This window comes from Hemiscyllium ocellatum, chromosome 16 (assembly GCF_020745735.1).
Source record: "Hemiscyllium ocellatum isolate sHemOce1 chromosome 16, sHemOce1.pat.X.cur, whole genome shotgun sequence".
Taxonomy (NCBI): Eukaryota; Metazoa; Chordata; class Chondrichthyes; order Orectolobiformes; family Hemiscylliidae; genus Hemiscyllium; species Hemiscyllium ocellatum.
The window spans coordinates 30,171,836-30,186,738 of NC_083416.1; the positions used below are offsets into that span (position 1 = coordinate 30,171,836).

At 39.0% G+C, this 14,903-nt stretch overlaps 1 protein-coding gene across 1 annotated transcript in view; it reads right to left on the minus strand.

Moving 5' to 3' along the window:
- ablim3 (actin binding LIM protein family, member 3) overlaps nucleotides 1–14,903 on the minus strand; it is a 344,253-nt gene that overhangs the window by 238,435 nt on the left and 90,915 nt on the right. The window contains exon 2 of the mRNA XM_060837095.1: nucleotides 12,072–12,212. Coding sequence (XP_060693078.1) covers nucleotides 12,072–12,212 — 141 coding nt within the window. The remainder of the gene's footprint in view (nucleotides 1–12,071; nucleotides 12,213–14,903) is intronic.

The following is a 14,903-nucleotide window of genomic DNA, read 5'->3' on the forward strand; positions in this document are numbered from 1 at the left end:
CCTGAACTGTAACTCAGAAACCCATTAAAGATTGCCTTTACTGCATTATTTCATTGAGATATATGATTTCAACATTGCCTTAGACTGTGCTATCATTTGTGTTAGGCTAACTAGTGTTCTTGTTTTGATTTTTACTGATATGTTTGGTGGTTAGCCCATCCTGTTTTTCCCACAGTCGCCATTATTTCTATTGCATGACTTTCTATAACACAAGGTTGCACGAGAATACACTACCACATTATAACAGAACAGAGTTTAGATTAAAAAAAAGTGCACACTATGTCTCTTTATAACCTTTTTACCTGTTTTGGACAATCCATTCATAATTGGTGATTATTTCCATTCATCAACCAACAAAACAACCGCCTTTGGGAACCAGTTTCTCAGCTTGAAATAGCAGAGGGAAGATATAAATTAATGATGCCCCATGAGGAAGGTGGTAATAGATGGAGAGCTTGATACAGTACGTGCGTGCTTGGAGCCATCAATTCATCTTGATTCCAACAATTTTGGCCCATTGATTAATGATATGTTAGGGAGGGAAAGGATGTGCCCATGAGAAATAATGAAACCCATAAAACCTGAGATTCTGCCAAAGTTAATGAGAAGATTTGATTAGAATTTGGCTACCCAGTTTCCTACCCATCTTGTCTGTTGTCAGATGAAGGGGTGATTAGTACAAAAGCCTTGGTTTTGCAAAGTTGTTAAAGCATATTGAAGGAATCCGATGAGATTAAGAAACTCAATAGGCTGCTTTCAACATAGCCAACCCATTTTCACCCACTGCAGTCCCCATTAACAGCTTTTCTTCCTCCAAGATTCATCATTCCTCAGGCTGCCCAACTGCTGTTCTCTGTCTCCCTGAGCTCATCTCCACCTATTATTTACTGCTTCCCCTTCTGCCCACATTCAGCATATATACTGACATTTTCCTAGCTACAAACAGTTCTGAAGAAAGGTCATTGGACTCAAAATGTTAACTCTGATTTCTCTTCACAGATGTTGATAGACCTGCTGAGTTTCTCCAGCTATTTTTGTTTTAGTAAGGAAAGCATTAACTTAATTTACAAAGTATCTTAGTGTGGTTTCATCTTGCTTTAATACTCCAATACAGAGCAAGTTCAAGAGATATTCCATCACTGCCTATAATGATGCAGACCTTCTTATTACCATATCACACAGTCAGGGGTAATTCTCATAGTGCTCATTTGTACCTTTGTGACACTCCACTAATGTGTCACTTAATTAGTCATCAGAAGTTTGTTTTTTTTAGTTAAAACACAATTGTAAGATAATGGTCTGGAAAAAGTTCCTCAAAATGAAGAGTGTGACATATGGGTGAATTGTATCTACGCAGGATTGAATTTGACAGAAACGATTTGAATCAGAAACGAATGAGTCAGAGTGAATAAGAAAAAATTATTTTACAGATTTAACTAATGAAAAAAAATTAATAAATTTTTAAAAATCCAAGCTAAACAAGTTTCTAAAGGTACTTCTCATAATTTCCCCCTCAAACTATTTAACATTAACTGGATGAAAGCAACAAAGAGAAGAAATTTGGTTGAGAATATTTTATAACTATAAACCATAAACACGGCTCAATTTCAAGGTCACAGTGTGATGATGAAGGCTCCTGATTATTATTTTTATTCTTGTTATTCGGAAACTTGGGCTCTAAAATGACCATGATCATCTGTAGTTAAGTTTGATTTGATTTTGATTTTTAAATTGTGTGAAAGGAGAATACAAATTTAGTTTCCTTTGAATTCAGTGAATAGTTAAGGGTTCTCTGAAATTTTGTTGATGTGTTTAAATGAGGTCTCACCTTGAGGTCAAAGAGTCAAAGAGATATACAGCACGGAAACAGACCCTCAGTCCAACTCGTCCATGCTGACCAGATACTTAAACAAATCTGAACCAATTTGCCAGCACTTGGCCCATCTCCCTCTAAAACCCTCCTATTCACATACTTAGAGTCGAGAGTGCGGTGCTGGAAAAGCACAGCAGGTTAGGCAGCAACTGAGGAGAAGGAGAATCAACATTTCAGGCATAAGACCTTCATCAGGAATGGCTTATGAAGGGCTCATCCTGATGAAGGGCTTATACCTGAAACATTGATTCTCCTGCTCCTCGAATGCTGCATGGCCTACATGCTTTTCCAGCGCCACACTCTGGACTCCGATCAATCCAGCATCTACATTCCTCACTTTTTCCCTATTCATATACCCATCCAGATGCCTTTTGAATGTTGTAATCAACTAGCCTCCACCATTTCCTCTGACAGCACCACCCTCTGCATGAAAACATTGCCCCTTAGGTCCCTTTAACTTTTTCCTTCTCATCTATGCCTTCTAGTTTTTGGACTCCCCCACCCCAGGGAAAAGATCTTGTCTATTTTTCCCTATATGCCCCTCATGATTTTATAAACCTCCATAAAGTCACCCCTCAGCCTTCACGCTGCAGGGAAAACAGCCTCACTCAATTCAGCCTCTCCCTGTAGCTCTCACGTTGCAACCCTGGCAACATCCTTGTAAATCTTTTCTAAACCCTTTCAAGTTTCACAACATCTTTCTGATGGAGGGAGACCAGAATTGCACATAATATTCCAAAAGTGTCTGTACAGCTGCAACATGACCTCCCAACTCCTGTACTCAATGCTCCAGCCAATAAAGGAAAGTATATCAAATGCCTTCTTCACTATACTCTCGACCTGTGACTCCAACTTCAAGGAACTTTGAAGCTGCACTCCAAGGTCTCTTTGTTCAGCAACACTCCCCAGGACCTTACCGTTATGTCTATAAATCCTACCATTAGTTGCTTTTCCAAAATGCACCTTACATAGAACTGCCACTCCTCAACTCATTGGCCCATTTGATCAAGATTCTATTGTACTCTGATGAGGTAATATTCTTTGCTGCCCATAGCATCTTCAATTTTGGTGTTATCTGCAAACTTACTAACTATACCTCTTATGCTGACATGCAAATAATTTATATAAATGACAAAAAGTAGAGGATCCAGCATCGATCGTTGTGGCACTCCACTGGTCACAGGCCTCCAGTCTGAAAAGCAGCTCTCCACGACAACCCTCGGTCTTCTACCTTAGAGCCAGTTCTGGAATCATATGGCTAGTTTCCCCTGTATTCCATGTGATCTAATCTTGCTAGCCAGTCTACCATGAGGAATCTTGTTAAGTGCCTTAGATCACATCCTGTCCTCATCAATCCTCTTTGTTAATTCTTCAAAAAAGTCAATCAAGTTAGTGAGACATGATTTCTCACGCACAAAGCCATGTTGACTATTCTTAATCAGTCCTTGCCTTTCTAAACACAAGTAAATCCTGTCCCCCAGGATTCCCTCCAACAACTGGCCCACCACTGAGGTCAGGCTCACCGGTCTTTAGTTCCATGGCTTTTCTTTACCACTTTTCTTAAATAATGGCACCACATTAGCAAATCTCCAGTCTTCCAGAACCTCACCTCTGACTATCAATGACACAAATATCTCAGCAAGGGGCCGAGCAATCACTTCCCTAGCTTCCTGCAGAGTTCTAGGGTACACCTGATCAGGTCTTGAGGATTGATCCAACTTTATGCATTTCCAGACATCCAGCACTTTCTCCTTTGTAGTATGGACATTTTTCAAGGTGTCACCATTTACTTCCCTCCATTCTATATCTTCCATGTCCTTCTCCACAGTAAACACTTATGCAAAATACTCGTTTAGTATCTCGCCAATCTGCTGCGGCTCCACACAGGCTGCCTTGCTGGTCTTTGAGGGGCCCTATTCTCTCCCTAGATGCCTTTTAGTCTTTAATGTTTTTACAAAAACTCTTTGGATTCTCCTTAATTCTATTTACCAAAGCTATCTCATGTGCCCTTTTTGCCCTCTTGATGTCCATCTCAAATATACTCCTACTGCCTTTATACTCTTCTGAGGATTCACTCGATTTCTGGCGTATGTTTCCTTCTATTTCTTAACCAAAACCTGAATTTCTTTAGTCATTCAGCATTCCCTATACCTACCAGCCTCTCCTTTCACCCTAACAGGAACATACTGTCTCTGGACTATCGTTATCTCATTTTTGAAGGGTTCCCATTTTCCAGCTGTCCCTTTACCTGTGAATATCTGCCCCCAATCAACTTTTGAAAGTTCTTACCTAATACCATCAAAATTGGCCTTCCTCCAATTTAGAACTTTAAGTTTTAGATCCACTCTATCCCTTTCCATCACTATTTTAAAAATAATAGAATTATGGTCGCTGGCTCCAAAGTGCTCCCCCACTGACACCTCAGTCACTTGTTCTGCCTTATTTGCCAAAAGTAGGTCATGTTTTGCAGCTTCTCTTGTAGATATATCCACATAGTTAATCAGAAACGTTTTGTACACACTTAACAGATTCCTCTCCATCTAACCCTTAACACTATGGCAGTCCCAGTCTATGTTTGGAAAGTCAAAATCCCCTAGCATTAATACTCTATTATTGTTCCATATGACTGACATCTCCTTACAGATTTGTTTCTCAATTTCACACTGACTATTAGGGGGATCTACAATACAATCTTAAAAAGATGATCATCCCTTTCTTATTTCTCAGTTCCACCCAAATAACTTCTCTTGATATATTCTGAGGAATATCTTCCCTTAGTACAGCCGTAATGTTGTCTCTTATCAAAAAATGCCACTCTCCCTCCTCTCTTGTTTCCCCTTCCTATCCTTCCTATAGCATTTGTATCCTGAAACATGAAGTCACCAGTCCTGCCCATCCCTGAGCCCCATTTCTGTAATTGCTATGATATCCCAGTTCCATGTTCCTAACCATGCCCTGAGTTCATCTGCCTTCCCTGTTAGGCCTCTTGTATTGAAATAAATTTAGTTCAATTTATCAGTCCTATCTTGTTCTCTGCTTTGTCCCTGCCTGCTCTGATTGTTTGTCTTGCGTTTGTTCTCAACTGTATCAGTCTCAGATTGATCTCTTTCCTCACTATCTCCCTAATATCTCCCAGCTCCCCCTGCTCCCGCCCCCACCCAAATCCACCCGAGCAGATTGAGCAAATCTCCCTGCCAGTATATTAGTCCCCTTCCAATTTAGGTGCAATCCATCTTTCTTATAAAGAAGAGATCCCAATGACCCAAAAATGTGAATCCTTCTCCCCTGCACCAGCTCTTCAGGCACACATTTATCTGCTCTATCCTCCTATTCCAACCCCCACAAGCTCATAATACTGGGAATAATCCAGATATTCCTACTCTTGAGGGCTTCCATTTAAGAATTCCTGCCTAACTTTCTATATTCTTGCTTCAGAATCTCATCCTTTTTCCTTCCTATGTCATTAATTCCAATGTGCACCTGTATGGGATAACTCTTAGCATAGGAGAAGATAAGTGCATAGTTTTTAAAATGTAACCTTGCTATAAATCGACTTTAGAGTACAGTGAGTTCTTTTTTGGTTATATGTTTTATTGAGATCTGTCTCTATAAATCTCCTATTGGTCCCTTCCCTTTTGAGAACATTCTGCACCCTCTGAGACATCCTTGATCCTGGAAACGGGGAGGCAACACACCATTCTGATTTCTTGCTGCTGGCCACAGAAATGTCTGTCTGTGCCTCTGACGAGAGAGTCTCCTACCACTATCAATCACTTGGAACCTGACATACCCTTCATTACATTAGAGCCAGTGTCGGTACCAGAAGCTTGGCTGTTCATGCTACAGTTCCCTGAGAGTCCATCATCCCCTTCATTTTCCAAAACAACATACTTGTTTGAGATGGGGATAGCCACAGGACACTCCTGCACTACTTGCCTCCCTCTCCTACCTTTCCTGGCAGTAACCATCTACCTGACTGTATCTGTGGTGTTTCTCCCTTCCTATAACTATCGTCCATCACACCCCCTCGTTCCTGTAAATTCCTCATTGTCTTTAACTGCTGCTCCAATTGATGCATGCAATCTGATAGGATTTGCAACTAAAGACACTTCCTGCAGACATAATCATCGGTAACATGGAAACTCTCCCTAATCTCCCACATCCAACAGGACCTGGCAACCAATACTACAGATTACAGCCCCATTCTGTTGTCCTATTCGAGTCTTCAAGGTGTTAATAGGAAAATCTTCGAGGAGAAAGTGAGGACTGCAGATGCTGGAGATCAGAGCTGAAAATGTGTTGCTGGAAAAGCGCAGCAGGTCAGGCAGCATCCAAGGAACAGGAGAATCGACTTTTCGGGCAAAAGCCTGAAAGAAGGGCTTATGCCTGAAACGTCGATTCTCCTGTTCCTTGGATGCTGCCTGACTTGCTGCGCTTTTCCAGCAACACATTTTTAGCTGTTAACAGGAAAAGACAGAGTAAATAAACTATTTCTGGTAGTTGGAGATTCTCAAACTAACAATCCTTAACAATCTACAGATTCAGAAAATAACACCATCTTACTGCTGTGAAAATACTGCTCAAGGCTAAGTTATTACCGATGTTATATATTTTAAAAATTTAATCAAGAGACAGATCTCAATAAAACATATAACCAAAAAAGAACTCACTCTACTCTCTAATGTCGATTTATAGCAAGGTTACATTTTAAAAACTATGCACTTATCTTCTCCTATGATAAGAGCTATCCCATACAGGTTCCTCCTAGGACAACAGTGAATTTTGCTGTCTGTTAATTTTTCTTAGACACACTCCGATGTCCAGAGATTCTTGATCTCAAACAGCAAAGACAGTAGCTGTGAAGATTCACTGCTGTGTCAGTTAGCAGTGTAGGTTTTTTTCCTCTGAACATGTGATCTCTACCATAGTCTCTCTTCCTCCTTTTCAAAGTGCCTTTGTTGTGATCTTCCACACTCTCTCCACCCCCCCACCCCCGGGTAAATAGTTCCGTGTAATATTAACACGGGGAGAAGGGCTTAGCAACACAGTGTCTTATGACACAGAAAATGTTAGACAGAAAAGCTTCTTTTGAAAGGCAGTTTTTGCAGGTTTGTTTCAGAGACATGTAGTCATTTACAGAGAAATAGCCTGTAACAGGAGCACTGCAGTTTAGCATTCACCAAAGCAATCAGGACAGAAGAAAATTCCTGAGTAGCTTAATGTCAGTAATAGAAAAGCTTCAAAATCAGAAAGCTGTGGAAGACAAAATTTAAGAAGAACATTAAGAATTAAGTGAGCTGTGTTAGCAGGTTGCTTAAGGATCTTAGAAAAAGATATTAACTAAAAATACAACTTCAAGTGAATACAGAAATCTTCTGAAAAGAATACAATTACAATCATGCCAACTGAACAAGAAACTTCAAAATGGAGATACAATGTCCCTTCATTGAGGTTTGAGTATCTTTAATGGTGTTGTTGAGGGGAAAAGTCTTGAATCTTTAATTCTGGTATTTGTAATAAGGTTACTTCAAATAGTTCTTGTACAGTATAGTTTGGTTGATACTTTTAATTTTGGGATCTGACTTATTCAGTATTACCATCAGCTAGCATCATAACTGTTCAATTGTTACATATCTATGAACCAGATATCTTATAAACCAGTATTTACACTGGTATACGGTAATTAGGTGGTCTTACATTGGGTTTTATGATGTAGTAGGCAGTTGGTATATTCGTGAGAGTTTTGCTCAGTCTACAATAACGTAAAAGTAAAAGCCTATCAGATTGCAATGAAATGGTGACTGGTTCTAATAAATCCAATAATCCCAGCTGACAGCTTGGTGGATCTGCTGAGATAGCTTTAATGACACTATGGCTCTGCACATCAACAGTTAAATGCCATGTCAATCAATCCAATATATGTCCTCCAATTTTCGAGGAGGTACAAATCTGCAGAATCCCCAGTAAACTAGCAGGAATCTCTGCTGTCTGCCCTTTACAAAAAGTCATGAGGTTGGGCAAGTTTTAGGACAGGAGTAGGCTATTCAGCCCCTCGAGCCTGTTCCCCCATTCAATGGCAGATCTGTGGCCTAACTCTGTATGCCTGTCTTTGGCCCATATCCCTTAATACCTTTGCTGAACAAAAATCTACCTATCTCAGATTTAAAATTAACAACTCATCCAGCAACAACTGCCATTTTTGGAAGAGAGTTCCAAACAACTACCACCTCTTGTGTGCAGAAGTGCTTCCTACCATCTCTCCAAAACAAGCTGGCCTTAATTCTCAGAATATGCCTCCTAGTTTGAGAATCCCCAACTACCAGAAATAGTTTATTTACCCTGGCTTTTCCTGTTAAAACCTTGATAACCTCGAATAGGACCACACAATGGGGCTGTAAACTGTAGTACTGGTTGCCAGGTGCTCCCACAAATCACAGGCTTAACAAAAGCATATAAACAAACCTGACTTCACAGCAAGGTGGAGGTGAAGTCAAGGCCTTCAATTCCACATGGTCACCTTTCCATCATATTGTGAGTTTGTAAACCTGGCTTCACCCAGCATCTCAGCCAATGATCTGCTCTGCCGAATGGCTTATTAGTATGGAACCTTGCAATACAACAATAACACACTGTAAGTTACATTGTGCATTTTGTCCACTTGTGTCTATAAGGCACAGGTTTACCAGCAGATGGATTGAAAAGTGATTTAAAAGGATCCATATTTTAACAATACCTGCAACTCATCTTTATTATTGTTTTTGGCTGAATCTCATTCTTTCCACCCAAGAACTTCATAATCGCAATTCTGATGGTGAAAAATAGGAAATGTTGCTTTAGCTATGAAACATTTGGAAGTTTTTTTTTCTGCGGAAAGAATTTTCTGTTGGGAGGTTTAGGGACAGACTTAGGGTGCCTTAGATACGCACATACTGATCTCACCGAATAACCATCTCATCAAATGAAAATTAATCTTGAATCAATCATATGAATATATTTTTCTTTGAAAGAATGTTGTCTCTGATCTTTGATCATGCATAAACACTATTTTACTGCTGAATATAGCATTGTCTATGCTCAGTCTACCACCTTTGTTGTGTATTAGAATCATCATCTCTTATTCCAACACTGGCAATAGTGGATGCAAAGTTTCAGAATAGGTTTTGCAATCACAGATGATAAAAAAAACCTTCATTTCTCCAGGAAGAATTAGAAAATATTTTAGAGGTATTTACACCTGAGCAGAATGACAGAGTCAATAAAAAAAACTGTACTAACCACCCACTCCCTGTCCAATAAAAAGTAGAATACACAAAACAGTTGTCTTCTGTTGCATTAAGCAAAAACAACTGAGGCAATGGCTAAATATTGATTACAGCTGAGGCAATTAATAACCAAATGTGATTACGGTGAATTTAAACATGTCAAATATGAAACCAAAGCAGAACTAATTGAAATACAAATAAAAAGTGATGCATAAAATAGCAAGTCTGGTAGCACCTGTGAAGACAGGATCAGAGTTAACATAGAGCCATTGGAACAGAAGGGGCTTGGAAAACTGATTTTTTTTTGCTGTTGGTTAAGTCGGCGAAATAAGTGGAACTTTACTCCTGGCTATGTGATCCCAATGAAATATATAAGGCTGGCTATGTGATCCCAATGAAATAGAGCAGGAGATGATTAACTATGAGCACAAAGTTAACCAAGTTTACTCTCCTTACGCAGAGAGTGGTAAGGGCGTGGAATGTCTTATCTGCCAATGTAGTTAACTCAGCCACATTAGGGAGATTTAAACAATCCTTAGATAAGCACATGGATGATAAGGGGATAGTGTAGGGGGACGAGCTGAGAATAGTTCACAGGTCAGCGCAACATCGAGGGCCAAAAAGCCTGTTCTGCGCTATATTGGTCTGTCTATGTTCTATTTTCTATAGATGGTGAGGGTGCCCAGAGCAAAAGGCAAAGTGAATGGTAATAGTTGAAAACAATAAATGTAGGTGCAAAATAGCTGTTAATGTTAGGAGTGAATAGTAAAAAATAGGTCAACTCTGCTAACAGCAAACACCCAGAATGGGGACAGGAGGATCCTGAAGGAACTGGGTGTCATCAAAATGAAACAGAGTTTATGATCTGAATTTGCTGGAATCATTGTTGCCTAACGTGCCTAAGCAGAAAATGAGATGCTATTCCTTTAACTTGTGAATGGATTTCACTGGAAAACTGCAGTAGACCTTGGACAGAAATATTAACATGACAGCAGGATTGTATTGAAACTGTGAATAAATGAAGGTTGGGGTCATTCCTACAGTGTGAAGAAGTCCTGCTAAGCTGTTACCATGTATGTGGTTAGTTTTGATGAAGTAGAAGAGAGCTAACTAGTTGATGGTCATCTCTCTAGCCAATCACATTTAAACTCAAAAAAAAGGAAAGAAAGCTCAAAAAAAAGCCAGAAAGCTATCCAAGCTAGCAAGATTCCTATCACTTTCAGAGTCCAGAGCTACTAATTTTGTGGCTGCCCACAGTAACCATCAAACTCCTGTGACCACTGTCTCATTAATCATATATCAAACTCACAATTACTATCATCTAGGAGGACAATGGTAGATGATACATTGGAACACCATTTGCAACTTTTCCTCACATCACTCATCATCTTAACCTAGAAATATATCACTGTTCCTTCTGTATTGCTGGATCAAAATCCTGGAACTCCCTCCCTAACAACATTGTCAATATACCTATGCCAAATGGACTGCAGTGGTTCAAGAAGGAAGCTCACCACCACCTTCTCAAGGGCAACTAATATGCCCTCATCCATTGAGTTAATTAAGGGTAACGTGATTGGAAAGCACCAACAATGCAACAAAAGCAGTCTCATAAATAAAAGTTACAACTTGTACAAAGAATGGTTCCACTTTGACAGTTCTTACACACTGGATAAAATATCCTGGTCATGACAAACTGCCAAGAAAAACCCATGCATTTTGCTCATGTTTGCTACTCATCAGAAAATCAACTAATTCTCATTCAAACAGAGGGTACCAGTTAGGTGTACCACGTGAAAAGGGAAGGTACACGTCTTTAATGTAAAAACAGATGACCCCGAATATGTGTCATTCTTCAAAGCACTGCAAACACTATATAGAAGCAGTGAATTTGATTTTGATGTTTACATCTCAGATGAAGCACAAATTAAATGAGGACACATATGCCTGATGACAGGCAATACCATACACATGAGAAAAAATATCCATCCTGCCTAAGTGACTATTATGAAGTGAACTGCTTTCATCTGCTGAACAAATCTTTCATTTCATTTCAGACGCTGGAGTGGATTGTTAAATTAGTTGAAATATTCGAATAGCATGACTGGTGAAGTTGGAATATTTGGGTTATAATTATTGTTTACACTTTGGAAAGAAACATTCACAACACGTTAGATCTCTCATCTGATAAAGTGTCAAGGTTTGCAGCATATTAAAAATTGCATTGTACATTTTGTCCACTTGAAGTTACAGTGGACCCATGTCCCAGTAGAAAAAAATGAAAAAGCTTTAAAAGGATCAGTAGTTAAACAGGAGGTGGAACAGTTATGTTTCTTACTGACTTTGGCTGTTTCTGCAGAAGACCTACATCCTCATCGAATCCTGTTACTACTGGTCTTGCAGGAGCTAGATAAAGACTCTACCACTGATAAAGCAGTGAGGTACCTCCATAGAATTCACCATAATCCAAGAGGACCAGAAGATGCTCTCTCATTAGAGAGTGATGTTTGGGGCTGAGTTTAATCTGACGGTCATCATGCCTCAGGTGATAGTGAGGTTGAGAAGACAGAGGCTTAATGGTGACAGCCAGTACAGGGATAAAACCCTACTCTCGGCATCAGTCTGCATCACAAACCAGCCATCCAGCTAACTGAGCTAACATTAGGATTATGTGGGTCTTCTTCCTAAGGCCAGCCATCCTATTCTGTTTCCGTTGGAATTATAATTAAATTGTTCTGGAGTTGCCATATGTTTGTGATCAGCCATAAGTGTGTGGCCAGTGGGAAAGCAACTCCGAGATAAAGCAGGTTTTAGCATGAATTTGAAGTTTTATGAAAGGTAAATAGCAGGTGGAGCTGAAACAGAATGATTTCAAATAATGAGTGAACATTTTAAATTTATTTTATCTGATATAAGAAAGCATATGAAGCACTTACCTTGACAGGTAAAACACTTGACATGAAAGTGATTATTATGAACCCGCACGACCTCTCCTTTGCACACTCCTCCACATCTGTAACATCGTATGCTTGTGGGCACACCTCCAAGATTATACGAATTCTGCTGATAGGGTACTGCTGAAACAAAAGAAAACAATTCCAATTAGTAAAAAACTGCAGATGCTGGAAGTCAGAGTTGAATAAAAGAAAAGCTGGCAAGGCACAGCAGATCAAGCAGCATCAGAGGAGCAGAAAAGTCAATGTTTTGGGTTGGAACCCTTCATCAATCTCAATTAGGAAAAGACTATGTACTGTCTCCAGTTCAAGTAGACCAAAAGGAGCAGTCACATTAGTTCTGCATTACCTTCAACAGCCCTGTCTTCTGAAATGTAACCACTACTGCTACCTTCTATAAAACGGGTTAAATTCAAGCAACTTCTTTTGTGGTTGCTTACTCATCTTACTATTTTTCATAACAGAATGACATAAATTATGGGAGCCTTTCATCACCAAACTATTTGTTGTGGTAGGTGGATGACTTATTCTTAGTTGCTGAAACCGTTGATGAGCACCTTAAATTATTAAATCAGTTCTTGTTATTGAGAACAGGTTTGCAAGTTTCAGCTGATGCAAGAAAAGGTTGTTACCCTGGGAGTCTCAATGATGCCACAGGGTCTGAGTAAATATGTTACATCTTTTGATGGCAATCAGGTCTACTCTTCAGAGAACAGCAGGGATTTTACTTTATTAGGATGTGACTGGAAGATTAATGAGAGTTCCAGATCATTTGACATCACCTAGAACAAAGTCTGCTTACAAATTAATCATGCATCTCTAAATGGTTGTGATAGACTATAGAATTTATGCAGAAAGGCAATTAATTTGTTGCAGTGAATAGTTGGAAATTGAAAGATTGGGATTAAGGTATTTTGATGTTAAATGGAAGGGTCATTCCAATAGTCCATTAACTATTGACATGGGAAGGGTGCAGAGGGCTACCAGCTTCTGCATTAACTTGTGCTCCCTGTAGCATGAAGGTGAGCTCAGGGATGGGTGTGAAGGTGACGCCACCTGGCCTATAACCTGCCCACCTGCCAAAAACACATCTCATGAATGCATGTAATATCCAAGCTATAGTTAATGAATTCATTTTAATATTCCTATTTGGATGATCAGATTTGAATTACTCAGCATATGTAATGTGACTATTACTGCTACATTTTCATGAGATTACTCAGTTAGTAACTGGAGTCTACATGGTAATTGCATATCCCAAAACCTTTTGTCTAAAATGTCACAACATAAACAAGATCAAATGCACAAAATGGAGAGATTAAATTAATCATGGAAAAATGAACATAAGAAAACATTACATCTATATATAAACTTATAGAACAGAAATTGATAAGGATGTAGGAACAGCAGTTTTATTAACCTTTTAAGCCATTTACTCACCATAAGACAGTAGACACTGCAGCTAGCACTGAACTAAATTATCACAAGAATAGACTCCATGTTAGAGAGTTGCATTACAAAACTGCGCCACACTGACTAATTTTCAGTATTGTGTTCTCCAGCTTTGATTAATGAGGCACAGGCAAGTTATGGATGTGATGGACAGAGAAAGCCAAAAGTGTTAGCTGGCACCAGAGAAGTGAATGAGGAAGTCTGACTAAGCATCGGATTTTTAGCATTAAAAGAAGTCATCCGAGAGGGAACTTCGCTGAGATGCATAAGGCAAGATATGATGTAAAGAAAAGCAATCTAAAACTCCATTTAAACTTAAAACATGAAGTTAGAACAAGGACGTACAGAATGAAATTCAGTCTTATGTCAGAAAGCTTTTCAGATAAACAACATTCAACCTGTGAGAGTCAGAGCAGTAGAATCAAAATAAACTTGCGATAATTAAAAAAAAATTGATGATGTAATAGGTTATAGGTTTGTTTTGTACAGATGCATGAGGTTGAGCCAAATGTATTCCCCATTTTTATCTTTTATGCTCAGTGATAGCATGATATCAAATTTTTGGCATGTGGATGACTGTAAGCAAAGTTTAAAACTTCAAATATAATTAGCCATTGTTTATTATAGTAGGTCACCTCACAGCATCTGATGTAAACTAAATTTACCTTTGCACGCTTAGCTTTTATATTTTTACGTTACATACTGCATCATTGCTAATTAAAGAGGTCCACCATTTCTCAAAGTATTAATCATAGCATAGATTTAACACTAAGTTATTCATTGCAGCCTTACTTAATTTATCTGCAATACAAATTGTATAACATCTCTTGCATGAAGAATTATTGCAAATGAAGCCAGCATTTTGATTGTGAAGTAACCAGTAGTTAGTATGCTGTTTAATCATTACTCTAGGATTTGTCAAGACCTGCAAAACTTAGTTTGTACTGCAATTAAAAATGCATTTTGTGACATACAACAATAATTTTTAAGTGCTAATATGTGTTCAAAACAACACTGCACAATTCCCAAGAGAATGCCAAATATTTTGCTTGGTAATGCACATTATGTTACAGACCTGGAATAGTGCAATAAAAATATGCAACTGTTTAAAATCTGATTGAAGATTTGTAGCTCGGGTATCCGTTGTTGTGGTTCTGCTCGCCGAGCTGGAAGTTTTTGCTGCAAACGTTTCGTTCCCTGGCTAGGGAACATCATCAGTGCGGTGGGAGCCTCATGTGAAGCGCTGCTTTGATGTTTCTTCCGGTATTTATATTGGTTTGTTCTTGCCGCTTCCGGGTGTCAGTTTCAGCTGCAGTGATTTGTATCTGAAAATACACTACAGCTGAAACTGACACCCGGAAA